The sequence below is a fragment of the Puma concolor genome, chromosome E3, assembly GCF_028749965.1.
Source record: "Puma concolor isolate L17-30 chromosome E3, mPumCon1.1.hap2, whole genome shotgun sequence".
NCBI classification, from domain to species: Eukaryota; Metazoa; Chordata; class Mammalia; order Carnivora; family Felidae; genus Puma; species Puma concolor.
In genome coordinates this window covers 40,337,732-40,365,539 of record NC_141682.1, presented here as the reverse complement: position 1 = coordinate 40,365,539, position 27,808 = coordinate 40,337,732, and the positions used below count along the sequence as shown (strand labels likewise).

Genomic DNA, 27,808 nt, shown 5'->3' with positions numbered 1-27,808 from the left:
CGAGGCACGGGGCGGGTGTCTTTATTGCCTCTCACATCGACAGGCCTGCAAAGGCACCAACCCAGCACGGGGGGGGGGGGGGGGGGGGGGGGCGCTGCGAACCCCAGTTCCGAGAGCCCCAGAGACCCACCACAGGAGCCCCCGGGCGTGGGTGCACCCTGGGACTCAGATGTGACTGGTGGGTGAGGAGTGGGGAGACCGGGCTCTGTCCCCAGGGGCTCACAGGCTGGCAGGGCGGGCAAGGGAAGCTCGAAGCCCATGGGGGATGCTCGAAAGGTGGGGCCGGGCCATGGGCCGCGGGGTCTGAAGTCGGGGAGATGTGGGTAGGGGGTGGCTTCCTGAGGGACAGAGGCCAGAGAGGGTCCCAGAGGACAGAGGGTGGGTGGCCGGTCAGGCGAGGCCCAGGGAGACGAGCGTGTCCCCCAGCAGATACAGAACCAGCAACACGGCAGGGAAGAAGATCCCGGCAGAGATCGGAGAGAAGTTTCTGGCGTCCGGTGCTGAGCCCTGGATGGTGTTGACAATCCACGCGGTGTAGATGCTGACGTTGATGTACACCCCCGGCCTTTTCGGGAGGGCGCAGTCATGTCCCCAGCTCACTACGCCTGCCTGGGTCCAGACTCCACCAATGTCGCAGACCAGAGGCCCTCCGGAGTCACCCTAGAGAGGAAGAGGAGTCCAGAAGGGTAGGGCCAGAGGGGCTGGGCTGCTCCCGGGAGGAAGTTCCCAGGGGCCTCCCCAGGCCCACCAACCTCCCTTCCACACTGCCGGCTAGGTCTAGTGCACGGAGGGTCGGTGGGCTGGGTGTTGCTGGAAGGCAGCAGAGGTCTGGGAATTAGGGGTCAAACCCCTGGCGGATGGAACACCATATTCTCTAAAGAAAACTGCATTTCAGAGAAGGGGCTCTGAGGAGCACTTCTGTGCCGCTAACAAAGTTGCTTGGTTTTTGACGAAAAAGTCTGTGATAATACTAAGGGGGCACGTGAGATAAAGTGTGTTTTGCTTATAAAAGCAGACAAGGAGGGGGCGCCTGGGTGGCTCCAGTCGGTGAAGCGTCCGACTTTGGCTCAGGTCACGATCTGGCAGTTTGTGAGTTCTAGCCCCGCGTGGGGCTCTGTGCTGACAGCTCAGAGCCCGGATTCTGTGTCCCCCTCTCTCTCTGCCCTCCCCGACTTGTGCTCGCGCTCTCTCTCTCAAAATAAATAAACAGTAAAAAAAAAAAAAATTAATAAAAAAAAGCAGACAAGGAAAGACCAAAGCAACCCAGACCAGAAGCGATGTTGCCCCTGAGGACAAGTTGCTCAAAGGCCCCCGAGTGTTATTTTTTTTGGAGAGGAAAAAGACATTTCTGGCCCAAAAAGAAAAGGCTTTAGGGAGAGAAAATACAGTCACGATTTGTTTAAGCGTGTTTGCAAGTATTTCACGTTCTGATAATATTGGTGGGATATTTAAAGCGAGACCCGGTCCAGGAACATTTTTTTTTTCCTTTTCAAATTGCCCTCGGTATGTATGTATTTGAGAGAGAGAGAACGAGCACGAGCAGGGGAGGAGCAGGGGGCGGGGGGGGGGGGAGGAGAGAGAGAGAGAGGGAGAGGTAGAATCCCAAGCAGGTTCCACGATGTCAGCACAGAGCCCGATGCGGGGCTCGATCCCACGACTCTGGGATCATGACCTGAGCTGAAATCAAGAGTCGGACACTCAACCCACTGAGCCCCCCAGGAGCCCGACCCTGGTATTTCAAACGACGTTGCCCTCCTCCGCCCTGGGAGTCCTCGGGGGTGATGGGGAGTGGGAGACCCCGGCCCCCGCAGGGGGGTGGCTTGCTCACCCCGCAGGCGTCCTTCTGGCCACTCTCGAAGCCGGCACAGAGCATGTCCTGGAGGATGACGGGCCCCGGGCTGACGGTGCCGGAATTCTCCAGATAGTAGTGGTTACAAGTCTGGGTGTCAATGAGGGGCAGGTACAGCTCCTGCAGGGTGAAGGGTGGAGGAAGCGCTGCGGGGCGGGGGGGGGGGGGGGAGCAGAGCAGAGCTCAGAAGGGAGGTGACCGCCTCCTGGCTCTCAGCCACTGCTTGTCATTTCTGCCTGTCACTCTTCTGCTTCTCGAGGAGCGGGGACCTGCGTTTGTGTCCGGGAAAGCCTGGCAGGAAGAGCCGCTGCCCCCCTCCCTCTGGCAGCGCATGTCAGGGGTGTGGAGCCCTCCCCGGCGGTGTTGGCCTCCCTCCCCGGGCCCGGGGAGCGGGGTAAGCTGGACGCACTGTGGGGTGCAGGGCAGGAGCGGAGACCCTGGCCAGAGAGTGTGGTCAAGTCGCTTCCACCAAATGACCCTTCTCTTCTTGGCCCCCTAACGCTCAGGTCAAAAGCGGGTTGAGTGTGGCCTCTGAAAAATTCATGTCTGGGGCGCCCGGGTGGCTCAGCAGGTCGAGCGCCCGACTCGGCCTCGGGTCAGGTCACGATCTCGTGGGGACGGTGCGGAGCCTGCTTGGGATGCTCTCTCTCTCTCTCTCTCTCTCTCTCTCTCTCTCTCTGCCTCTCCCCCACTTAGGCACGCTCTTCTGCTCTGTCTCTCGATACGTAAATAAACTTAAACAAAATTCGTGTCCGCGCAGCACCTCAGAAGGTGACCTTCTGCGGAAATAAGGGCTTTGCAGATCGATCAGTTGAGATGAAGTCATGCGGGATCAAGGTGAGACAGAAAAGGAGAGCCCACAGAGCAGAGGCCGTGGGAAGGTGGAGGCGGGTCCCCGGGGGATGTGGCCATGAGCCAAGGAACCCCAAGCATGTCCCGGAACCACCAGAAGCTGCAAGGAGCGGGAAGGCTCCTTCCCTGGAGCCTTCAGAGGAAGCCCGGCCCTGCCAGCATCTTGACGTCAGACCGTGGCCTCCTGAACTGTGAGAGAACAACATTTCTGTTGTTTTAAGCCCCCCCCCCCGCCCCGGTTTGTGGTAGTCTGTTATGGCGGCCAAGGACAAGGTGACATTACAGCATGGCGCTGACGGTGGTGATGGCTGCTGGCCCGCCGCGTATCGAGAATTCACTCTTGCCCGGCCCTGCCGGGAGCTCCCGAAATGCATCACTCCGTGTAACCCTCACGTTAACCCCGCGAGGTTAGCCCTGGAAGCTCTACTTGTCCAAGGGGGGGAAAGCCACAGCCCAGCGGGGCTGGTGGAGGTCACCCAGCCAGGACTGAGCCCAGGCGAGCAGGCCCTGGGTCCCAAGCCACGAGGGCAGGGGTCGTGTGTAAATTCTGCAGACATATAAGGGGCACCGGCACTGGGCAGTCAGAATGTTCCGGGCCCCAGCCTGGCCAGCATTCCAGAGCTCTGCCGGGGCCTGGCGTTAGTCCTTTGGTTACGGTGTGCTGGGAGGGCAGACCGGGGAGCCTGACGGAGGGTCTGGGGCGGCAGGCTGCTCATTCATGGCAGCATTTCAGTGGCTCCCCTCTGCCGTGTGCAGGCTCCACGTTCGTCCTGTATGAGTGTGGTGGCGGGTGCGGCCAGCCCTGGGGAGGCGGGAGGCCCTAGGCCCCGTCAGCATTGGTCCCCACCCAACACCTGCCACACGCCCGGGGCGTCCTTACGTAGATTTGTGGCGACGTTCCCCCAGCCGGTGACCCAACACCAGGTGCCGTGACCCAGAGAGTCTCCGGGTTTGGGGAGGCAGACTGGAAGGATGAGGTCAGTGAAGGTGACAGGTGCGGCCAGCCGCACGAGGGCGACGTCGGCTCTGTTGTTCTCTTCCCAGTACTCGGGATGCTTGATGAACTGGGCCACCGCGCGGAGCTCCTGGGGCTCCCCGGCCTGGGGGTAGGAGGAGATGGAACCCAGCAGCACGAAGTAGGCGGACAGGGGCTGCTTCCTGGAGATGGGAGAGTCGGGGTGGGGGGGGTGAGGGCTGTGCCAGGGTCCCATGGGCGGGGGCCGGGGACGATCTTGATTTGAGGGTCCTGATGCTACAGATAGACGGCTTTGCGAGCTGTGCGCGTGCCAGAAATGACAAGTGCCCCGCCCAATCCTGGGACCACCCCTGCCGGACAACCACGCCCCCCTCTGGCGACTGTACCCCAGGCCCAGGAGGTGGTCACCTGCCCAAATGCTGCCCAGCTGGTGAGCGGTGCACTTGAGGCCTTGGCCTCTCAAGGGATGTTTCCGTGTGGGGGCCTTTGGTTTCTGGGAAGCGAATCATTTCTTGGCGGGTGGACGATGGGAGGGCCGGACGGTCTGTCTCCTCCTCCCTCCCCCCCCACCCCCGCCAGTGCCCAGCCTTGAGGACAGGGACCATCCTGGGTGGATAAGTGACGACCCTCCTCCGCCTGTCTCCAGATGGGCAGAAGGCTGTGGTTCACACGGAGAAGGGAGGGGGAAGGGCAGGTCCCGGCCACCCCGGCACACGCCTGTGCCCCCCCCAAAGATACTCACTGGTCGAAGCAGTGGGCTGCAGTCAGCACCCAGGCCTCGGTGATCAGGGAGCCTCCGCACACGTGCTGTCCGTGCTCCCTCAGGCTGACCTGCCACGGCCACTGGCCCGGCTGGGCATTCTGCCCCGACACGATGCGGCCTGACACGTGTGGGCGTCCGCACACTGCGGGGTGAGTCCACGGGCCACTTATGCGTGGTCCCGTCTGGGCTCCCCTGGCCCTGCAGACCCGCCCTCATGTATCCCTGCTGCTCGGGGGTTGGCACCCGGTCCCTTCTCCTCAGGCCCCACGAGGTGCAATTCTTTGTGACGTAGGACCCCGTGCTCCAGGGGATGACTCGGGGCGGTGCCCCGCAGCTGAGCTGGGGGAAGCGGGAGCTGGAGCCCTAAATGGCTTAGCCACGCTCGGCTCCTCCTGGGACAGCCCGAACGCGGCTCGGTGCGGGTGGACGCTGAGGTCTGGGGTGGCTGAATGAGGGTCCCCGCCCCCTCCCCGCATCTGGGCTCCTTGGAGGACCTGCCCCGCACAGGCTATAAGGCGCAGGGCGGGGATCACACATCGGCTGCACCTGCCCCTCCTCTCGGCACCCCGATATTCGTCCTACCTGAATCCAGGCCTGTCGCGCTGGCGTTCACCAGGGAGAAGTTGGGTGGGAGAGCAGGGGGGCTCCCCTGCAGAGCCACGGAGAGGAGGGAGAGCAGGCTGGCGGCGAGGGCCGGCGACATGGTATGTCCCAGCCACCACTTCCGCGGCTGGCTCTTGGGGTCAGAGTCCTCAGACACTCGGGGGGGGGGGGGGGTAGGGAGTAGATGGCCGCAGCCAAGCCCAGGTTCTGGGCTTGTCCTGGGGTGTGGCTGACTCCTCCGCGCCTTGCCCTTGGGGCTCGGCTCCGCACTGCTCCTGGGCACAGGGTCCTTGGCCTCCGCTCCCCCACCCTGGCCTCACTGGCCTCGCGGCACCAACCACGCCACCACTTACGGGGCACTTCCTGGGTGCGGGCCTGTATCACCCGTGTCATATTCCTCCCGACTCATTCGCCAGGCGCTATTATGATCCCCCTATGCGGCAGAGGAAGCGGGACTCCCGTGGTGTAATGACTCACCGGAGGCCGTACAGGTGACAAAACCACATACCTCTGTGCTCTGTGCTGGGGCGTCTCGTAAGTACCCTGAGAAGGGGAGGCGGGGGAGAGGAACCGCAGACCCGAGGTCACACCCCAGTCTGCCCCCTCGGGCTTCGTGTGCACCCCGGGACTCTGAAGGGCCCGAGGTGGGGCCAAGATGCCTGCAGAGTGAGAGGGGCCCGTGATCCACGGGGGTAGAGCAGCGAGGAGACGCCCCTGGTATCTCTCCCTGACCGCAAACAGCAAGCGCCTGGATGGCCGCTGCGCTCCCCTCGCCTCACCTCTGTAAAGCCCCGTGGGTGGCCGTGGCCGAGAAAGCAGAGCTGACCAGCCTAGGGCGCCGGGCAGGGAGGGATGCAGGACACTTTCCCTGGTGGCTAAGTTTTCTCCTTCTCTCCACAAGCAGCCGTCCTTTCTGAGGCCCCCGCGCCACCTGGCCTACACGCACCTCCCTCTCCAGAGGGCTTATTCCCCCTGGGGGGCCATGGTGGGGCTCTGAGCAGCCCCAAATACCTGATTTAGGTCAAAATCATGTTCAGTGAACGCTTTGGCGTTACTGCCTTGCCCACCTACCTGATCTCTTGATTTCTGAGGGGAGAAATGTGAATTTCCTAGTATCTGGAGCATTAAGAACTTAAAAAAAAATTTTTTTTTTTTTTTTTTTTGCTTGATGTATTTCAAAGCTCTGTTATTGGGGACATAAGGACTCGTGACTCATGTCTTTTCAGTGGCTTGTGACGTGTCCATGTAAAAATTTCTGTATTTCATTCCTTTTCCCCCCAAAGTTTATTTATGGGTTTATCAAGCCCATGAACAGTGAGTGAGATCATGACCTGAGCGGAAACCAAGAGTTGGACGTTTAACCAGCTGAGCTGCCCGGGTGCCCCCCCCCCCCGCCACCCCGTATTTCATTCTTAAGTCTTGGGTTCATTTTCATCTCGTGGGCAATTTTGTCACCAATTTTGTCACAATAAATATATATATATTTATATTAAAAAATTGGAATTTACGTGCTAGAATACTCGTACAATAGGAAAGCACTTCTGTTAACAGTATTATCGATTTTTGTGCTTGCAAAAGAAGCTTAATATGACTCCCTGATGCCTTACGAGGATCAAGGCACATCCTGCCTGCTTGAGATTTTTTTTTTCTCTAGTTTCGTCCCAGAAATTCCGTTTGAGAACCCCTAGATTATCAGAATTCTGTAAGAGCCAGAGTAAAGCTGATTTAAGGACGTCACAAGGGGACTTATCATCATCACAATGAGTGTTGCTTAAAACCCACACCCACTCAATAACCCTTTTTGTGTTCACAGGTCACTGGTCAACTGCTGAGTGTGAGACTGAGGAGGTAAAACACACACAGCCTTGTGCTGGGGTTGGAATGTTTGTGTCCCCTCCGCCCCCCCCCCCCCAAGTTCATATATCGGAATCCGTATGTTGAAGCCCCAGGTGATGTGTTTAGAGGTGGGACCTTTGCAAAGCAATTAGGACCGAAGGGTGGAGCCCTCATGAGTGGGATCAGTGCCCTTATAAGGCCACGTGAGGACACAGGGCAATGGCAGCAGCTGTGAACCAGGAAGGGGCCCTTCCCAGACACCTTGACCTCAAACTTCCAGCCCAGGAACTGTGAGAAATAAATATTTGTTGTTTATGAGCCACCCACCCACTTTATGGTATTTTGTCAGCCAGCAAAGCATTTGACTCAGAAATGATGTCACATCCCTCCTCTTCTACGTCGGCTCGTCCCATTCCTCGTGTCTGCCGAGCTCGTGGTGGGAACTCGGTCTCCCCGTGGACTTACATAAGCTAGGCCAGTTCACAGTCCCGGACAGATGCCTGGGACATCTGGTGCCAATATCAGGACACCAGTCTGCTGCCGGGGAGTCTAGAACTTGGCTTTCTCTTTGTCGTTTCTCAACCGTTGATTTTATTTTACTTAACACACTTCTTGGTTTGTATTCATTTTTTTATGTTTTATTTATTTATTTTTTTTTTTTTTTTTAATTTTTTTTTCAATGTTTATTTATTTTTGGGACAGAGAGAGACAGAGCATGAACGAGGGAGGGGCAGAGAGAGAGGGAGACACAGAATCGGAAACAGGCTCCAGGCTCTGAGCCATCAGCCCAGAGTCTGACGCGGGGCTCGAACTCACGGACCGCGAGATCGTGACCTGGCTGGAGTCGGACGCTTAACCGACTGCGCCACCCAGGCGCCCCTGTTTTATTTATTTTTGAGAGAGACAGAGAGCGCGCGAGCAGGGGAGGGGCAGAGAGAGAAGGAGACACGGAATCCGAAGCAGGCTCCAGGCTCCGAGCGGTCAGCACAGAGCCCGACGCGGGGCTCGAACCCACAAACCGTGAGCTGAAGTCAGACGCTCAACCGACTGAGCCACCCAGGCGCCCCTCTTCCTGCCTAACTCTTGTTTAGTGTTTGTGAACACCCTCGCCAGAGCTTTCGAAGCCCACCAGTCGGCGTCCTCCAAGCTGTCCACTGCTCCGTGTATTTATTCCCTCCGTTTTCCTCGAAGCCGGTCCCTGTATTCAAACAGATCGTTCTGGTGCGTGTGTGTGGATTTTCCTCCAATGTTGCTTTATCCTTGGTGGCCGTGCAGTGACAACAGGTTAAGTGAACAGGCCTAGGATGAACCGACCCTCGACCAGGTCCTAGGAAATCACCTCTGAGTCTTTGCAAAGTCTTGCTTGGAAAGAGCGTCTTTGTAGACCGGGAGCCTTGGGCCACTCCAGATACTTAATGCTAATAGCACAGTTGATGGGACCGCCTCGGGCCACACTGCGTCACTTGGACCACAGGAGGTGCCCTAGTCTGAGGACTAGGGTTAGCCACGTGGGCTGTCCACCCTGCCTCTGTCACGGAACCCCAAGGATAAAAACTCCAGACACCCAGGCTCACATGAGCTTCCCCGGCCGGCACCCCTTCACGTCCGTTGTCACGCGTCATTGCTGGGAGAATTAAGCTCTGCCCATCTGACTCCATTGCTAAGGGGAAGCTGGAAGCTTCCACCTGGTCTCTCCTAGACTCTGTCCTCCACGCCTTGTACCACTGCAGTGAACCATCACCACGGAGATGACCGCTTCTCTAGGTCCTGTGAGTCCTTGTAGTGGATCAGTACTCTGAGGGCGGTCCTGGGGGCCCCAGTTCAGTTGTTCACTCACATCTATAACTCAAGAGACAACTTGATGACTTTGGTGCCCTGCACCAGTGCCCAAGGACGAGGCAGACTGTCTGTAGGCTCTGTGGGGCTGAGTGGGGCCAGCCGGGAGCAGCAGGGAGGCTGGGAGGCCTCCAGGTGGCCCACATCAGGCCATTTCACTCGGGCTCCTGGAAAGGACCGTGGCTTTTAGCAGCAGCCCAATACCGCCAGGCCCCCAGCGGGCGCTCGGTGAGGACTTGCTCTCACGGGGGTCCTGGTGGGGACCGGCCTTGGCCCTTCCCCGAAGAAGCGCTGGGTGGAGGAAGGGGGGCAACGAGCCGGGCAGCCGGGATCCCAGGGCTGCAGACAAGAACCGTTTGGGGGCACGGTGTGGTTGGGGTACCCAGCTCGAAGCCCTCGGACCGGGACCGGTCCCGCTGCGGGCGGGGGGGTGGGCAGCGTCGCGGGCGTTCCCTGCCCCCCCCCCCCTCGGGGTTAGGCGCCCCGAGCGGGCGGAAGCAGAGGGGGCGCCGCGAGGCGGCAGAGGCGGCCATGGGCGCGCGCGTCCGGGCGCTGCTGCTGGCGCAGCTGTTGGTGCGAGCGGGGCTCCGGGGACAGGGTGAGCTGAGGCGGGGGCTGCGGGCCGCCCCAGGGGTGGTGGGGGACGGCCGGGGCGCGTGCAGACCGCGGGGAGCTCACCTGGCCGCCCGCCATCCCCCCTCCGGGCCCCCCAGACGTTCAGGATCTGGACCAGCTGTTTCCAGGTAAGGCGCCCGGGACGCGCGCCTCCCCGCGCAGGGCACCTGAGCCGGAGCGCAAGGGGCGCCTCATCTTTTCCTCTCCCCGCCCAGGTTTCGAGAACTCGTAGTTGCTCACGTGTAACTGCCGGGCCCCGGCGGGGGGGGGGGGGTGGAGGGGCGGCGCCCGCGCGCCACGTGGGGAGGGGCGCGAGGTCCCCCGGTCCCTGGGCGGCGCGGCCCCGACGCGCGCGTTTTCCCAGGGGCCCCTCGCGTTGGTTCGCGCGGGCCGGTGGGGCGGCCGGGGTCGTGCGGCTCAGCCGCGTGCCCGTGTGTCCGTCCCAGGGCCCTGCGGCCGCCGAACCGTTTCGACGACGCGCGTGGTGGGCGGCAAGGACTCGGAGCTGGGGCGCTGGCCGTGGCAGGGCAGCCTGCGCTTGTGGGGCGCCCACCACTGCGGCGCCAGCCTGCTCAACCGCCGCTGGGTGCTGTCGGCCGCGCACTGCTTTGAAAAGTGAGTCTGGGGGCGGGCGGCCCTCCGAATCGGGGTTGGGGGGACGCGTCCTCCGGGCCTGACGCGTGCGGATTCAGCTCTCTTATGCTCCCGAGCCCCGGGCCCCGCTGCAGCCACGTGAGAAAACCCGGTTCCGTTTTTTCCAGAGCGTTCTTTACAGCATTCCCGTGCCCTTTTGTGTCGTGTTCTTTGCTGTCTTCTCTTCTCCCCGGATGGCAGCACCAGCCGCCCCCTCCTCATCCCACCACCCCCCGTGCAGGTGCACCACGGGGCGGACCGAGGTGGGCGAGCTCTGGGCACAGAGCCTGGCCTGCCGGGACCGTGGGCTCGGGGAAGCTATTTTGACCGCACCTGCCTAGTCCTGTGCATCTGTTCTTTTTTTTTTTAAGTTTTAGAGAGCGCGAGAGCGCGCACAAGCACAATGGGGGGAGGAACAGAGAGGGGGAGAGAGAGAGAATCCCAAACAGGCTCCAAGTTGAGTCTGCCTGATGCGGGCCTCAAACCCACAAACCTTGAGATCGTGACCTGAGCCGAAATCAAGAGCTGGACACTCAGGCTGAGCCACCAGGGTGCCCTGTTCATTGTTTTTTAGGATTGCTGTGGGAGGTGACAGGCCGGTTGAGTGACCAGCCAGATCCGACCTCAGGGAAAGGCCCTTCCTGCCCATCCCCGCATCCCCCGGTCCCCGGGTTCTGGGATTTTGGCCCATCTTCTCTGGGCTGCCATCATTTCTACACTGGGCGCAGTGGCCCGTGAGAGGAAGCGCTAACCGTGTCCAGGATGAGCCCTAGCAGCACCCCTGCGGCCCCGCCTCAGGGAATGTCTCCCCTCCCCCTTGCGTGCTCAGGGGGCGCTCCCTCCTCTGAGGACCCTTACCTGCTCTCTCCTCCCTCGCCAGACACAAAGATCCCTCGAAGTGGACGGCTCAGTTTGGTGAGCTGTCCTCCAGGCCAACTTCCTGGAAACTGTGGACCTTCTACCATCGGTACAGGGTGAAGGATATCGTCGTGTATCCCCAGTTCAGTGGGACTTCACTCAAGGACATCGCCCTGCTGAAGCTGTCCTCCTCCGTCACCTACAATAAGTACATCCAGCCCATCTGTGTTGTGGCCTCTTCCTCTGAGTTCCAGAACAAGGCTGACTGCTGGGTGACTGGCTGGGGGCACATCAAAGAAGGTCAGGGTGAGGCTGGGGGCAGGTGGGGGGTGGGGCGGGGGGGGCTGCGGGCTCCGCCATCTGTTCCGTCCACAGCGGCTTCAGCAGCCCCCACCTGGGTCTCTGTGCAGCTGGGTCCCTCCTGGGGGCTGCCCAGCAGTGCCTGCCCCCCCCCCCCCCCCCGCCAGGGCAGGACCTCCTGTCCCCACACCCCGTTCCCTCTGCCTTCCAGAGATTGTGAGCCCGAAGCCACAGTGAGAGGGAGGCCAGCTGGGCCCGGGCTGCTTTCTGTCTCGGGATTTCCGGACTGTGGACATTTCATAGAAATAGAGTCCCACAGCGTGTGGTTTTCTGTCCCTGACTCCTTCACTCAGCATATTCAAGGTTCGTGTGTGGTCTAACACGTACCTGTACCCCGTTCTTTGAGGTTTAGTTCACGTAATGTTAAATTAATCATTTTATTCCTTTTTTAAAAAAGTTTTTACAGTTTTATTTATTTTGAGAGAGAGCGAGCGAGTGAGAGCATGAGCGGGGGAGAGACATAGGGAGAGAGCCCCCCAAGAAGGCTCCACACCGTCAGTGCCGAGCCGAATGTGGGGCTCGAACCCACGACCACGAGATTGTGACCCAAGCCAAAATCAGGAGTTGGACACGTAACTGACTGAGCTGCCTAGGTGCCCCTAAATTAATCATTTTATTGTTTTTTTAAATTAATCATTTTCAAGTATACAATCCCGTGACACTTAAGTTAGTATGTTCACGGTGTATAACCATGAACTCCATCAAGTTCCAAAACATTTTCATCCCTCCCAGAGGAAATCCGACAGTCACTGACCAGTCACTCCCCCTTACCCTCTCCTTCCGGCCCTTTGGCAGCCACTAAGAAGCCTTTTGTGTTGATGGATATACCCATTCTGGATTTTTCAGGTAAATGGATTCATACGTTATGTGACCTTCTGTGTTTGGCCTTTTTCATGTAGCGTGGTGCTTTAGAGATTCATGGGTGTTCTAGTATGTATCAGAGTTTTCTTCCTTTTTATGGATGAATAATAGTTCATCCTATGGATAGACCACAATGTATTCATCCATTCTTCCATTGATGGACTTTTGTGTTGTTTCTGCCTTTTGGATACGGTGAATAGAGCTGTTATGAACATTCATATACAAATTTTTATTTGAACACCTCTTTTCAGTTCTTTTGTGTATATATCTAGGAGTGCAATTGCAGAATCACGTGGTAATTCTATGTTTAACGTTTTTTAAAATTTATTTTCAGAGAGAGAGCAATCGGAAGGGCAGAGAGGGAGAGAGAGAATCCTAAGCAGGCTCTGCACTGTTCGCACAGAGCCCGATGCAGGGCTCAATCTCATGAACCGTGAGATCATGACCTGAGCTGAAATCAAAAGTCGCACACTTAACCGACTCAGCCACTCAGGCGCCCCTGCCCATTTTTAATTTGAGTTGTCTTTGTTGTTGAGTTGTAATAGTTCTTTATGTATTCTAGATACTAAACCCTCATCAGATGCACGATTTGCAAATATCTTCCCTCATTGTGTAGCTCTCTTTGCTGCACTTTCTTGCTAGTATCTTTTGATGCACAAAAGTTGCAAAATTTTGATCAACCTCAAATTATTTTTCTTTCGTTGCTTGTGCTTTTGATGTCAGGTCTAAGAAACCACTGTCAGATTCAAGATCATGAAGATTTACTTGCATGTTCTTGCAGAGTTTTATAGTTTTAGCTCTTATATTTATGTGTCTGATCCATTTTGAGTTGATTTTTGTACATGGTGTGAGGTAGGGGTCCAACTTCATTATTTTGCCTTTAGATATCCAGTTGCTCCAGCACCGTTTGTCACAGAGACTCCTCTCCCCAATTGAATTGTCTCAGCATCCTTACTGATTGACTGTAGATGTGTGGGCTTATTTCTAGACTCTGAATGGTACTCCATTGGTGTGTATGTTCATCCTTGTAGCAGGACCTCATTGTCTGATACCTGTAACTTTATAATATATTGAAATCAGGAAGTGTGAGTCTTCTAACTTTGTTCTACTTGTTCAGTAGTGTTTTAGTTATTTGGGCCTGTTGATACTCCATATAAATTTTAGGGCCAATTTGTCAATTTCTGCTAAAAAGAGCATTGGGGTTTGGAAAGGGATTGCATTGAATTTGTAGGTTGCTTTGGGGAAGCATTGCCACCTTCATTATATTATATCTCCAATCCATAAATAAGGGATATATTTCCATGTATTCAGGTCTTCCGTTTCTTTCAGCAGTGTTTTGTAGTTTTTGTTAATGAGTCTTTGATCGCCTCAATTAAATTTATTCCTAACTATTTTCTTATTTTTGATGCGTTGTAAATGAAACTTCTTTTTTTTTAATGTTTATTTATTTTTAAGAGCGAGAGAGAGCACAAGCAGAGGGTGGGGAGAGAGAGAGGGGGAGACACAGAATCTGAAGCAGGTTCTGGGCTCTCAGCTGTCAGCATAGAGACCGACACGGAACTCGGACCCACGAACTGTGAGATCGTGACCTGAGCCAAAGGCCAAAGTCAGATGCTCAACCAGTGGAGCCACCCAAGTGCCCCAGTAGAAAAACAGACTTTTGTGGTTTGATCTTGGGTCCTGTAATTTTGCTGACTTCATTTATTAACCCTAGCCCTCTTTAAATGTATTCATTATGATTTCATGTATACACACACACGCACACATATATATATATGTACGTATGTATGTAGATATGGATGATCATGTCATGTATGCATAGAGATAGTTTTACGTCTTCTTTTCCAATTTGGATGTGTTTTATTTTTCTTGCCTAATTGCCCTGATGGGAACTTCCAGAAAAATGTTAAATAAAATGGCAAAAACTGGCATCATCATCTTGTCCCTGATCTCGGGGAAAGCTTCCCGCCTGTCCCCATTCAGTGTGATGTCCGCTGTGGGTTTTTCACATCTAGTGTTTATCGTGTTGAAAAAGTGCCTTCTATTCCTACCTAGCTTATTGAATGTTTCTCTAATGAAGGAATTTGGATTTTGTCAACTGCTTTACCAGCATCCGCTAAGAGGAGCCTGTGGGTTTTTTTCCTTCATTCTATTAATGTCTGTAGTACATTATATTGATTGGTTTTTGTATGTTGAACCGCGCTTGCATTCATGGGATAAATCTCACTTGCTCGTGGTATACAGTTCTTTTGCTATGCTGCTAGGTTCCGTTTGCTAGCGTTTTGTTGAGAATGTTTGCATATATGTATTTTTTGTATATATACCTTTTGCATATATATATATATATATATATATATATATATATATATATATATATACACATATTATTATTACTGTTATTGCACTAAGGATATTGGTCTGTTGTTTCTTTTTCTTGCGATGTCCTTGTCCGGGATTTGGTGCCCCCATAATGCTGGTCCCATGGAATGAGTTAGGAAGTATTCCTTCTTCTCCGATTTTTTGGAAGAGTTTAAGAAGGATTGGTGTTCATTTCTTCAGAGGTTTGGTAGAATTCACCACTGAAGCCATATGGCCTAAGGCTTTTCTTCATTGTGAGGTCCCTGACTACAGATTTCATCTCTTATTGGTGTGTTCAGACTTTCTGTTTCTTCCTGAGTGAGTTTTGGTAGTTTGTGTTATCTAAGATTTTGTCCATTTCATCCGCCTGATCTAATTTGGGGTATAGCTGTTTCCCTTATAGTCCTCATTATTGCTATAAAGTCTGTAGTTATGTCCCCACTTTCATAATCAGTTTTGTTGATCTTTCAAAGAACCAAGTTTTGGTTTATCTGTTGATTTTCTCTATTTTTCTATTCCCTACCTTGATTTCCTCTATTCTCTATTATTTCTTTCTTCTACTTTTTTTTAAAAATTTTTTTAACGTTTTATTTATTTTTGAGACATGGAGAGATAGAGCATGAACAGGGGAGGGTCAGAGAGAGGGAGACACAGAATCTGAAACAGGCTCCAGGCTCTGAGCTGTCTGCCCAGAGCCCGACGTGGGGCTCGAACTCACAGACTGTGAGATCATGACCTGAGCCGAAGTCGGCTGCTTAACCGACTGAGCCACCCAGGCACCCCTCCTTCTACTTTTGAACTCAGCTTGCTTCTAGTCCCTTAAGCCGTAAATCAGGGTATTGGTTTGAAATTTTTCTCCTGTATTATTGTGGACATTTCCAGCAATACGTTTATTCCCTTCTGAGAACTGCCTGCACTGAATCCCGCAAGTTTTGCTGTGTCATGTGTTCATCTTCATTCGTCTCAAAGTGTTTTGAATTTTTCTTTCATCCATTGGTAAAGAATATGTTGTTGAATTTCCACATATTTACAAATTTTTCAGTCTGTCTTCTTTTATGGTTTCTAACCTCAGTCCACTGTGGTTGGAGAAAATGTTTTGTATGATTTCAGTCTTTTCTAGTTTATTGCACCTTATTGTGTGGCCTGACATACCGTCTATCCTGGAGAGTGTTCATGTGTACCTGAGACGGGTGTGGATTCTACTGTTGGGGCAGATGGTTCTGTAAACTTCTGTTAGGTCTAGTTAATTTATAGTGTTACTCAGGTCTTCTGTTTTCTTGTTGATCTTTCTGATTCTATTCATGATTTTTTTAAATGTTTATTTTAGGGAGACAGAACACAAGCAGGGGAGGAGCAGAGAGAGAGGGAGACACGGAATCTGAGGTGGACTCCAGGCTCCGAGCTGTCAACATGAAGCCCAATGTGGGGCTCGAACTCATGAAACCGTGAGATAGTGACCTGAGCCGAAGTCGAACATTCAACCAGCTGAGCCACCCAAGTGCCCTTGATACTATTCATTATTAAAAGTTGGGTATCGGGGCGCCTGGGTGGCGCAGTCGGTTAAGCGTCCGACTTCAGCCAGGTCACGATCTCGCGGTCCGTGAGTTCGAGCCCCGCGTCAGGCTCTGGGCTGATGGCTCAGAGCCTGGAGCCTGTTTCCGATTCTGTGTCTCCCTCTCTCTCTGCCCCTCCCCCGTTCATGCTCTGTCTCTCTCTGTCCCAAAAATAAATAAACGTTGAAAAAAAAAATTAAAAAAAAAAAAATTAAAAAAAAAAAGTTGGGTATCGAGGGGCACCTGGGTGGCTCAGTCGGTTGAGCATCCGGCTTCGGCTCAGGTCATGATCTCACAGCTTGTGAGTTCGAGCCCCGCATCGGGCTCTGTGCTGACAGCTCGGAGCCTGGAGCCTGCTTCGGATTCTGTGTCTCCCTCTCTCTGCCCCTCCCCTGCTTGCTCTCTGTCTGTCTGCCTCTCTCTCTCTCTCAAGAGTAAATAATAAAACATTAAAAAAATAATAAAATCTTTTTTTAAATTGTGTTTAGAGAAAAAGAGTGCGAGCAGGGAAAGAGGCAGAGGGAGAGAGAGGGAGAATCTTAAGCAGGCTCCACGTTCAGTGTGGAGCCCAAAGTGGGGCTCGATCCCACGACCATGGGATTGTGACCTGAGCCGAAATGAAGTCTGACACTCAACCACACAACCGACTGCACCACCCAGGGGACCCTGGATTCTCTATTTTTAATTCATGCTAATTTCTGCCTTTTATTTTTTTTTTTAATTTTTTTTTTCAACATTTATTTATTTTTGGGACAGAGAGAGACAGAGCATGAACGGGGGAGGGGCAGAGAGAGAGGGAGACACAGAATCGGAAACAGGCTCCAGGCTCTGAGCCATCAGCCCAGAGCCTGACGCGGGGCTCGAACTCACGGACCGCGAGATCGTGATCTGGCTGAAGTCGGACGCTTAACCGACTGCGCCACCCAGGCGCCCCTAATTTCTGCCTTTTAATTGCAATTTAATCCATTTAACTCATTTCCATTAAAATTAACTACCGATAAGTAAGGATTTACTTCTACCATTATTCTATTTCTTCTCTATATCTTGTCACATCTTTCAATATCTATATCTGTACTTTATATCTTTTTTATTTCCTTTTTTTGTGTTTCATTGATTTTTATTAGTGGTCTGTGTTGATTACCTTCCCATTTCGCGTTCTGTGTATTTTCTTAGTGGTTGACCTGGGGATTACGATTAACAACTTAAATTTATTGTTTAAAAATTTTTTTTAAACTTGATTTTTTTTTTAAGTTGAGAGAGTGAGTGCGAAAGTCGGGGAGAGGGGCAGAGGGAGAGAGAGAGAGAGAATATGTTAAGCAGGCTTCACTTTCAACACAGAGCCTGACGTGGGGCTCGATCCCACGACCCTGGGACCATGACCTGAGCCAAAATCAACAAACGCTTCACCAACTGAGCCAGCCAGATGCCCCAACAAGTTAAGTTTATAACAATCTATGTCGGATTAATAGCAACTTAGCTTCAGTAGTACACAAAACTTCCGTTCCTTACGCAGCTCTTTCCTCAGAGATTTAGAATTGTTGTATGCACGTGTCTTAAATTATAAAGGAAGGGAAAGAAGTGATAAACCAAAGCCATAATAGTCCTGGGTCTCCTATTTACCCCTGTGGTCACCTTTACCAGCTCCCTCTCTTCCTATGAACGGACACTGGCCAGGGTCCTGAAGACCTCCCTTCCTCCCTTTTCTGTTTCTAGTAAGGCAGGTCTGCTAGGGACGAACCTTCTTGGCGTTTGTTTATCTGAGAATCTGTTCATCGCCGCCTCATTTTCTGAAGGACAGCCTGATAGAGAATTCTGATACAGACACAGAATATTCTCGGTCGCCTGTTTGATTCTTTCGGCCCTTTGAATGTGTCATCCCGCAGCCCCCCCACCCCCCACCCCCGCCTCCAGGGTATCTGAGAAGAATGTGGCTGTTAATCATGGTGGGGATCTTTGATGTGACACGCATGCAGCTTCTCTCTTGCTGTCTCCCGGAGTCTCCCCTTCGATACTTTGATGAAAATGTATCTCCGGGTAGATCTCTTTGTGTTTATCCTGCTCGGGAATTGCTCAGCGTCCTCAAGACAGGGATTCATACCTTTTGTCAAATCTGGGGCATTTTCGGGGCGCCTGGGTGGCTCAGTCGGTGAAGCGTCCGACTTCGGCTCAAGTCACGATCTCGCGGCCCGTGAGGTCAAGTCCCGCGTGGGGCTCTGCACTGACAGCTCAGAGCCTGGAGCCTGCTTCGGATTCTGTGTGTGTGTGTGTGTGTGTGTGTGTGTGTGTGTGTGTGTCTCCCTCTGCGCCTCCCCTGCTTGCGCTCTCTCTCTCTCTCTCTCTCTCTGTCTCTGTCTCTAAAATAAATAAACTTGGAGAAAAACTCTGGAGCGTTTTCAGCCTGGATGCTGCAGATGAAGTATGTTAATCCTCCACCGTTTCGGTGTCAGCCCCGCCCCCTGAGCGTGCTGTGGCTGAGGGACCTCCCCGATGGCCCAGCTAGGGGCTGTCATCTTCATTCTCCAGATGGGGACACTGAGTTTCAGGGAGAAGCGGTGACCGCCCGCCCATCCCTTGGGTCCTTCTGTGACATCGTTCATCGCCCATAATGTGAAGGGTGCTGGGTTGGGGGCAGAGGCGTCATCGAGAGCGATGTCCCGGACCCTGTGGGGGCCCCGGGGAGCCCACCCCCCCTCCACGCTCCCCCTGTCCCAGATGGCAGGGGAGGGGCCGAAGCTGTCCTCTTCCTCTCTCTCACCCTCAATCCCTGGCAGTTCTGCCGCCTCCTTACCGTCTCCAGGAAGCACAGGTGTGCATCATAAACAACTCCAGGTGCGGCGTCCCGGTTTCCTCAGTTACGACCCGGGTGACATGATTTGTGCTGGCTCTGAGAATGGCCAACGTGACGCCTGCAAAGTGAGTACGCCTGCCCCCACCAGGGCCTTGCTGGACCCGGGCACCACCCCTCCCCACCTTGGGCCTGGGAGCAACCCCCCTGGTGCCCACCAACCCACCCGAGTTTATTCATGAGAAAACAACCATGGGCCTTATTTCTCCAGCTTGTACAACAAGCATTAATTGTTTTGCCTTCATTGTATCACCTTTGATTCTCACCTGACCCCTGGCGGGGGAGGGAAAGGGGCAATTTGAGACCGATGCCCACTCTGCAGATGCAGAAACTGAGGCTCGTTCGCTTCCCCTCCTGCTGTCGCCACAGCTGTCCCTGCCTCTCCGCCAGCCCCTCACCTGCCCCCTGCCCCGCCAGGCCTGGCTCACCCGCGCCGCTCCCCAGGGTGACTCCGGTGGCCCCTTGGCCTGTGAAAAGAGAGGTGTGTGGATTCAGGTTGGAATCGTGAGCTGGGGATCGGGCTGCGGTAGCCCCAACTGGCCCGGGGTCTACACCAACGTCAGTGTGTATTTCGACTGGATCCAGACGCTGATGGCCTGCGGCGCCCCCCAGGCCAGTCCCCTCTCGGCTGCTCCTGCCCCTCGCTGGGCTCTGGGCCGGGCTCCCGCAGCCGGCCTGAGCCCAACGGAGTCCTGAGAGCTGGGGCCATCTGCCGAGCCAGGCCCCGTCCCCCACCTTGTCCCTTTTCTAATAAACTCCTTAGCGTGTTGGAATCGATGCCTCGCAGAGCATTCTGTGGCCTCGGGTGTCTCCTTGGACACCCTCACGGTCCCCCCGGGATCCAGTCCTTCGCTCCTAAATCTCGCTCCAGCTGTCTGCGCCATTCAGGTTTGGGTGACGAACCACGGAGCCCTCTCTGGTTGGTTCAATCAGAAAGATAGTTTACGGGAGGACGTCAGTCACCCCAGGGTCGCTGGGGGCCAGGAAGACCGGAGCGGGGTGCAGCGGGGGGAGCATCCCGAGCCCCCCGGTGTTCATGCCGGTGCGACCCTCCACCCAGATGCCAGACGTTCCCGGTCCTACCTCTGTCCCCGAAGGGCCGACCCGGGACCAGGACTGGGGTGCGGGAAGTTTACTTGGGAGGTGACGCCGTGAGGCCCCAGTGAGGAGCAGGGAAACCGAGGCAGGGAGGGAAGCAGCCGGATGACGTTTGCCCAAATGAGGGGATTCCCGCCGAGGGCAGCGGAGGCAGAGTCCTGCTGGAGCGGAGAAGCCAGAGGAGCACGGCTCAGCATCGCCCCCTGGAGGACAAGGACACCGGGCGTGGGCTTCTCTCCAAGCTGGAGCACCCCTGGTGAGGCCGGGTGGAGGGGGGCCGCCTCGGCCTGGCCTAGGCCCCAGGCCAGCAGGGCAGCCTCCGGGACACCTTGGAACTGCTGAGGCACATTCCTCCCCTCGGCTCCCCACCCCCTGCCCCCAGCTGTGGAGAGACAAGTAGAGGAGTGGGAGGGGGGCCCTCACCGCCTCTGTCCCACCTCCGACAGCCTCGAGGTTTACAGGGCGACACGTTCAGGCTTCATGCGCTGTGGCGGCCCTTGAGGCTGGAACTCCCCTTCTCCCTCTTCACAGTGAGGAAACTGAGGCCCCGGGAGGTGGCGGGACTGAGTCACCCCCCTCACCAGAGTTTTTGCCCGCCTCTTACTGCACACGGACCTGCCGGGCCCTACACGGAGGGGCCAGCAGATCCCTGGGTGGCGAGTCCCCGGCCGTCTCCTGGGCATGCCGTGGGGTCTCCTACAGCGTCCGTCCATTTCCACTTCCACAACCCACCCTCCGAGGAGCTGGAACCTGAGGGCGCCTCCTGTCCCCTGCTCCGAGGCCCTCCAAGCTGGCCCCAAGAGGATCACCCACCACCCTTGGTGTCCCACATGTCGCTGGAGGATGGCACTCTTCTGTGCCCTGCACCAGCTGCCCTGCAGCACCGCTCCGCGGGACCCCCTGGCAGGGCCGGGATGGCCCCTCCAGCAGCAGGTAGACTCCTTCCGCTTCCGGGGCCCGGGGCCTGCGTGAGCGGCTGCATAGGACCACTGGCCCCCACCTGAGCCGTGTCGCCCACAGGGTCGCGTTTGGAGCCACCTCCCCAGAGGCTCGGAAGGATCCCCGCAGTTGCCACAGCACACCCCCTCCCCATGCCCGGCTCACCCCTACACCTCTGCCTCTCCCCAGGCCGATAAGGACAACCTCTGGTTGTTACATCAACGTGACGTGGGGACTCTGGCTGCGGCCACCCCAAGCGGCTTGGGATCTGCTGTGACATCAGCACGCACGCGAACCGGATCCTGAAGAGCTGGCCGCCGGCTGGTCTCCCCGGGGCCGCCCCCCGCCCCCCACCTCCTCCTCCTGCCACCAGGTACAGAGGGTAGGGCTGGACATTTGTCACACGAGTCCCGTGCTGCAGGCAGTGGGCTGGGCACTGCCATCGTGACGCGCCCGCGCAGGGCGACAGGCTGTGAAACGTATCTTCTCTTCTCCCTTGATGGACCATGGTCTTGGGCCATCAGGAGCTGTTTATAGAGTTGTGGTTTTTTGTTTCCATCCTTGGCATTTAGAGACCTTGTAAGCAACAGAATCCCCTAGAACTAGCATGAGTGCAGGAAAGTCATGTCAGAGGCAGAAAAGGCAGTTGGGAGAAGGGCAGGGACCCCCGGACTAGGAGCTCCAACACCGCAGGGCACTCTTTCTCAGTGTGGAAGGTTCCAGGCTCTCAGGCCAGCTGAGAGTCCTCGCCTGTGACCATGGCCATGGCTGCCCCACCCTCAGGCCTCCAATGGGTCCTCTCTCTTTCCAGGGTAAAAGTCCCAGGGAGAGATTCTGGTTGGGTCCGGGTCACGTGTCACCGGGACAGTGGCCCCAGATTGGGTCGTTCGTCCTCTCCTGAGACTGGGGTCAGGTCTGTGCCAGAGAAGGTAGCGTGGACTCAGCTGTGAGTCAGGTCCCCTCCCCGGGCAAGCACATGACATTTCCCCAGGGGCCATTTTTGCCATGGGACTGAAGGGTGAGGGCTGAAGGGGACGTGGGCCCAGCAGAGGTCTGTGCCTCAGTTTCTCAGTCTGACACAAGGGTTGGGTTTGGGGGCCCTTTCCAGGGGTTCTACTGGCTATTCAACCAGTTTTGGCCCCTCCCTGCACGAGCCAGCTTCTCAGAATGAGCGTTGTCATCTGTGCCCTTCACCCCGTGCCCCTAGTTTCCAACAGGCAGGGAGCCAGGTCCCCTGCGGGACAGGCTTCCAGCCTTTCGGCCACAGCTCCCCCATCAAGTTTGGCGCCCGCCCCCCGACATGGCTGTGTGTCCCCGGGGTTCACTCTCCCAGCAGCCTCACTGTCCTGGTCACACCAAATCCAAGAGTGGACTGTGTCCCAAGGTCAAGTCGGCTTCTGCTTCCGGTCAAGCAAGAAAAGAGTGCTGGCCAGCCCCGAGGCAGCCATTTCCCACTTTGAGTGCGGGGCAGAGTCTGGCTGGGGCTCCTCGTGGGCCGCTCCCGGATTTCCGGACAGAACAGTCGAGTCAGCTGCTCCCGTGACCGGCACTGTAAGGAGCCGGGAGCTGAGATCAGGTTCACAGATGAGCGGGCAAGGATTCTCCAGAGCTTCCTGGCCTGACCACAGCTCTCCGCCCCTGGCTTTGCCCGGCCCTCAGCAAGCTGTCAGCACCGCGGCCCAAGCCGGGCGTCCTTTGACAAACCCAGGTGTCCCTTTCCTGCCACCTCACAAGCACTGCTCAGAGCATCTTTGTTCGAGGCGGGACTGGTGAAGCCGCAGCCCCGCCCTGGCCTCCTTAATCACCCCCTGGCCAGGCCCACACACCCCCAATCCCTTTAAGCGCCCAGGTCCTGCCCCTGCCCAGTCAGCAGGGAGGGCACCGGCCATGCAGGTAAGAGCAGAGTTCAGGGGCAGCCGGCAGGTCATGGAAATAGGTCAGGGGGCAGGGGCCAGGCTCCAGGGCTCCTGTGGAGGCCGGGGGGGCCCAGAGCTTGCAGTGGTTGGAGGACAGTCATGGTCCCTGGGGTGCGGGGACAGGGAGGTGCACAGGACCTGTGCCCCTGGGATACGTCCAGGGCCAACCAGGGGCTGAGGGAACACAGAGGGCCTCTGGGGCCTGGGGCTAGGACCCTCCTCTCCTTGCAGGCACCGCCTGGAGTCCAGACCCTGAGCGGTGTCACCCTTCCCTGGCCCAGGTCTGAAGACAGAATGAGGGGGGCCTCCCGCCTCCAGCTTTTGCCGCTGCTGTTGCTGCTAGGTGGGTGTGGGGCAGGGGCTGGGGGCTGTTCCCAGTGTCCCGTGTTACCCCTCCCCGGCCTGGTTCCCCTAGAGCACTTTGGGGTTCCTAATCTCGGCTTCAAAGGTCCAGGTTCTCTCCGTCACTGACCTTGGGCTCTCCGAGCTCACATGTGCCCTTCTGCGTAAGGGGTACAAGTCCCCCCGCCTCACAGTGCTCTGGGAGGGTTAAGTCGGGTAACCTGTTGATTGCACAAAAGCCTGGCTCCAGGTCGGTGCCACAAATGTGTTTCATCCTCCTTCCTAGTCTCTGACCTCCCTCCCTCTCCCTCTCCCCCTGTTATCTGACACCAAATGCATAATCCGGTCCCTTCCCTCCTTCCTCCCCCAGGAGCTCCTAGGATACCGGACTCTGCAGGTAAGGAAGCCTCCGGGCTCCTGGCGCCACCCCCTCCCTAACCTTGGCCCTGCGCCTCTCCCATCGCACGATCCCACGTGCCTGCCAGCGCCCCCCCCCCCCCCCCGTCTTCCGCCCACCCTCGTGCCCTGCTTGTCCCCTGCAGCCTGCGGGCAGCCCCAGGTGTCCAGTCGGATCGTGGGGGGCCGGGACGCTCGGGACGGACAGTGGCCGTGGCAGGCGAGCATCCAGCACCGCGGGGCGCACGTGTGCGGGGGCTCGCTCATCGCCCCACAGTGGGTGCTGACGGCAGCGCACTGCTTCCCAAGGTTAGCGGGGTGCGGGGGCGCCGCCAGGCCGGCTCCGGGGGATGCGGCGGCCCGGGGTGTCGCGGGGACCGGGGAGGGGCCGCCGTCCGCAGCGCCGCCTCTGTCCCGCAGGCGGGTGCTGCCGTCGGAGTACCGCGTGCGCCTTGGGGCGCTGCGCCTGGGTCCCGCCTCGCACAGCGCGCTCTCGGCGCTCGTGCGCAGGGTGCTGCTCCCCCCGGACTACTCGGAGGGTGACGGCCGTGGCGACCTGGCGCTGCTGCAGCTGAGCCGCCCGGTGCCCCTGAGCGCCCGCATCCAGCCCGTCTGTCTGCCCGAGCCCGGGGCCCGCCCGCCGCTTGGAACGCCCTGCTGGGTCACTGGCTGGGGCAGCCTCCACCCCGGAGGTGAGGCAGTGGGGGGGTGGGGGAGGGACAGGGGATCCTCCTCCACCTCCCTCTGACCGGGAGCCCCCCACTCTCCCAATCCGGGACCCAGCGAGACCTCCAGGGACCCAGACCTCCTCCCGGTCAGACAGGCGGGTCCCACCACTCCTGCTTCCTGCCTCGCCCTTTCCCCCGCTCCTATAGTCCCCCTTCCTCCCCCCAGTGCCACTCCCAGAGTGGCGACCTCTGCAGGGAGTAAGGGTGCCGCTGCTGGACGTGCGCACCTGTGACCGCCTCTACCACGTGGGCACCAGTGTGCCCAGAGCGGAGCACATAGTGCTGCCCGGGAACCTGTGTGCCGGCTACGTCGAGGGCCACAAAGATGCCTGCCAGGTGCGGGAAGCTGCCTGGAGCCCCTGGAACCCGGCTCCCGTCCCAGCTCCCTAGAACCCAAGACCCAGGGGCTGTACCTCCTGGCCCCTAACCCCCAGAAATGCCATCCCAGATCTTCAGAGGGCTGAGATCTAAGCCTGACTTTCTCCTGCAGGGTGACTCTGGGGGACCCCTGACCTGTGTGACGTCTGGGCGCTGGGTCCTAGTGGGTGTGGTGAGCTGGGGCAAGGGCTGTGCGCTGCCCAACCGTCCAGGTGTCTACACCAACGTGGCCACTTACAGCCCCTGGATTCGGGCTCGCCTCAGCCTCTAAGGCAGTGAGCTGGAGCCAGAGGCTGGGGTCCCTCTGAGGACCTGCACGTTCCCTCCCACCTTGCCCCTTCCCACCTAAGGCTCATAAGCCTTAGAAAGCTGCGGGGCCATCCGTCTCTCCATCCCCTGCCTCCTCCTTGGAGCTCACCAAACCCTAGCCGCCAGCCCTCCTCCTGGAGCCTCCCCTGCTTCCCCGGGTCTCACACCCCTCCTTCCCTGTCCTGCTCACTTTTACCTTTCTCTGCTCCAGTCAGGGGCCTGGGCACCCACAGGCGGGCAAGCCAGCTGGTGCCCGGTCTGGCCCGTGTGCCTGCCTTTTTCTGGAGGAAGTCAGGGAAATTCAAAGTGTGAGAGGGATTCAGCCCCAGAGAGATGATTCTCCATTGCTGGCTTTGAACATGGAGGAGCTGCTGGCGAGGAGCCACAGGAGAGCGGCCTCCAGGAGCGGAGGGCAGCCCCCGGCGGTGGACAGCCAGCAGGGGGCACCTCCGTGCCCCGACCGCAAGGAAGGGAAGCTGGCCGACAACCTGAATGAGCTTGGGACCCAGTTCTCCCCACAGCCTCCAGAGGAGCGCCCCCCCCCCCGCCCCGCCCCGCCCACCCCGCATCAGCGTACCCACCAGACCAGGCCCTTGAACCCAGCGGAGCCCACCCAGACCTCTGGCCTGCAGAGTTATGACTTAATAAATTTGTGTTGGTTCAGGCCGCCATGTTGCTGGTCTTTGACTACGCAGCAACAGAAAACATACAGATCGTGCCCTGTTGCATTGGGGTCTGGGTGGGCGCGCCATGTGCTCTGAAAGGCTCAGGGGCCTCGGCACCTGGCATCATGCCCTCTGGGCCGGGAGCCCCCAGGCAGGCCTGGCCAGAACTCCTGCTGTGCCTGATTGGTTCCGTTGTTATAACCATACTTGCGGGGAGGGTCTGGGGCTGTGTCCTCCCCGTGGCAGGGGCCCACAGACCCAGGACCCCCCCCCCCACCTGCATCTGGCCCTTTGCGGCTCCCTGCCCACCCTTGTGTGCCTGGGACCTGGGTCCAGTCCCCTCCCTGCCATCTCCTCATTCCCAGGCCAAAGACCATCCATCCCAATAGATACAGCTCAGTTTCTAGAACTGCAGAAGGAACAAGAAATGGAACAAACCCTGGAAACCCCAAAGCCTAATCGTTGGAGCTACGAGGGCCAGTGGAGGAATGGGATGGGGGAGACCATCATCAAAGGTGCAGCCTGGCGGAGCAGGCCTGAGCCATGGCGGGGCAGGCCCTCCACCTGGGGTAGAGCTTCACCACCCTTGGAGGGTGGTTATCGGGGAGCAGGGCGTCCGGAATGGGGCTTGTCTGTGGACATGTCAGCAAGGGGACCCTGGTGACCGCTGCTGGGTGATGCCGGCCATCCTCGGTGGCTCCCTCCGCCTGGAGCCAGCTAAGGGGCCTTCCCCAGGACGCCTCCCAAGACACTGAGGTGGGAACAAGCTAGGGGCCGGGAGCCAGTCTGCTTCAGCCTGGGACTTGCTGTGACTCGAGCTAAATGTGGGAGTCCGGAAGCCAGAGAAACAGGATCTGGGCGTGGAAGGGAAGGTCAGGGAACGAGAAGAGGTCAGCTACTCCTCATCAAGCCCTTACGAGATGCCATGCAGAGAGCTTTGCTGCACCGTCTCATGGGATCCTCACCTGACACCCATTTGCCAGATGAGAAAGCTAAGGCCCAAAGGCACGTGGCTGGTAGATGGCAGAGTGGGATTCCAACCCAGGTGGTCTGATCGTGGAGGCAGCTGGAATGGCAGGGGCGGGGTCACAATTGCCTCTCCACGTGCTGCCCCCTAGCACGGGCTCCGGCCCCTTCCGGTCCCTTCCGGCCGCACCAGCTCCATGAGGCTGGGCAGGCGGCAGGTCTCGGCGCAGCCAACTCAGGGGCACTGGGCCCTGTGCTGGAGCATCCCATCTGTCTGCAAGGTCAGTGGGGGCGTGGGGGTAACCTGGCCCTGCATCAGCCACAGCTGCCTGACCTACCAGGTGACAGGCTGGGAGGCTGTGCAGCCCAGAGGGGAGCACCCGGGGCGGCAAGGGTGGTCCTGGGAAGTCTCAAGCATGGGGGACGCTGCGCTCCTGTCTAAGGCAGGCGCTTCCTGGCTGTCCGCCGACTCTAGTTGGGGATGCTGCAAGCAGACGGCCCAGCCTCCCCCAAGAGTTCCGACTTGGCCTCGGTTTCCCCTGTCCTCTGAATTGCTACCACCCACCATGTCGGGCTGCTGGGAGGGCTAAGAGGACGGCTGAGGCCCCCGCCCTTCTGCCCACTGAGCCTGCATGCTGTGCTTTGCACGAGCGCGCTCTCGCTCGCTCTAGGGACACCCGGGAGGTGCCCTCATTTTCAAGTTCACGCGTGGGGAGACAGGCCCAGAGAGGTTAAGCAGCGCGAGCCCGTAGCCGGTAAGCGGTGAAGCTAGGTTGCAGCTGGGCAACTGACTCAGGCCCCACACCCGGTTGTGCGTCTTGCCTTGTGGCCAGGACAGTAGTCGTGAAACACTCTACAAATGGGAGGCACGCTTCGTAACTACCGGTGATGACAATTACTAATCAACGTTTAACACAAAAAGGAGGGGAAGGCCCACTAGGTCGAGACCCCGCCAGCTTAGTCTGGAGGCCAGAGAAGGGTCCCTGTCTTGAGCGTTGGGTGGTTGAGGTGAGGGGGCCGAAAGGGCCCAGACAGCCTTCCTGTGCAGAGAACCAAGAGCAGTGGGCCGGCCAGCTCACCCACCATCTTGAGGTTCTGGTGCCGTCCGTCATGGCCCCAGTGAGGCCGCAGAGCGGGGGCTGGAGGTCAGCCCCCACTCCCCCTCAAGCCCCTCCTGAGCCCACTCCCACGGCAGGAGACATCCTTGCAAGGCCTACGGTCCACCCCCTACAACCGACCCACCAGGTCTGCGGCACCGTGGGGTTCACAGAGA

The 27,808-nt window shown here is 57.4% G+C and overlaps 4 protein-coding genes across 4 annotated transcripts in view; 3 read left to right on the top strand and 1 right to left on the bottom strand.

The window, feature by feature from the left end:
- Positions 1–27,808, top strand: part of PRSS22 (serine protease 22) — a 146,430-nt gene that overhangs the window by 58,202 nt on the left and 60,420 nt on the right. The window lies entirely within an intron of this gene.
- LOC147573198 (serine protease 27-like) lies at positions 23–5,190 on the bottom strand. The gene is made up of 5 exons (XM_086691524.1): positions 5,023–5,190; positions 4,420–4,582; positions 3,582–3,859; positions 1,829–1,995; positions 23–660 (listed from the first exon to the last, which is right to left on the bottom strand). The coding sequence occupies exons 1-5, from the start codon at positions 5,141–5,143 to the stop codon at positions 391–393; spliced, it is 999 nt and encodes a 332-aa protein (XP_086547650.1). The 5' UTR covers positions 5,144–5,190; the 3' UTR covers positions 23–390.
- Positions 9,200–19,571, top strand: LOC112853109 (testisin-like). Its single transcript, XM_086692768.1, is given in 6 exon segments — positions 9,200–9,458; positions 9,610–9,945; positions 10,844–11,127; positions 18,725–18,784; positions 18,787–18,866; positions 19,243–19,571. Coding segments are annotated over 6 exon segments (1,224 nt in total). The 5' UTR covers positions 9,200–9,246; the 3' UTR covers positions 19,495–19,571.
- LOC147573197 (serine protease 33-like) lies at positions 23,046–25,441 on the top strand. The gene is made up of 5 exons (XM_086691528.1): positions 23,046–23,130; positions 23,636–23,798; positions 23,910–24,181; positions 24,384–24,553; positions 24,708–25,441. The coding sequence occupies exons 1-5, from the start codon at positions 23,046–23,048 to the stop codon at positions 24,864–24,866; spliced, it is 849 nt and encodes a 282-aa protein (XP_086547654.1). The 3' UTR covers positions 24,867–25,441.

Coding starts and splice junctions, on each gene's coding strand:
- LOC147573197 (XM_086691528.1), top strand. CDS start 23,046: ATGAGGGGGGCCTCCCGCCTCCAGCTTTTGCCGCTGCTGTTGCTGCTA. Junction 23,131..23,635: donor GGCTGGGGGCTGTTCCCAGT/GTCCCGTGTTAC, acceptor TGTCCCCTGCAG/CCTGCGGGCAGCCCCAGGTG. Junction 23,799..23,909: donor GCAGCGCACTGCTTCCCAAG/GTTAGCGGGGTG, acceptor TCTGTCCCGCAG/GCGGGTGCTGCCGTCGGAGT.
- LOC147573198 (XM_086691524.1), bottom strand. CDS start 5,143: ATGTCGCCGGCCCTCGCCGCCAGCCTGCTCTCCCTCCTCTCCGTGGCT. Junction 3,860..4,419: donor GCAGCCCACTGCTTCGACCA/GTGAGTATCTTT, acceptor TCCCATCTCCAG/GAAGCAGCCCCTGTCCGCCT. Junction 661..1,828: donor GCCAGAAGGACGCCTGCGGG/GTGAGCAAGCCA, acceptor CTTCCTCTCTAG/GGTGACTCCGGAGGGCCTCT.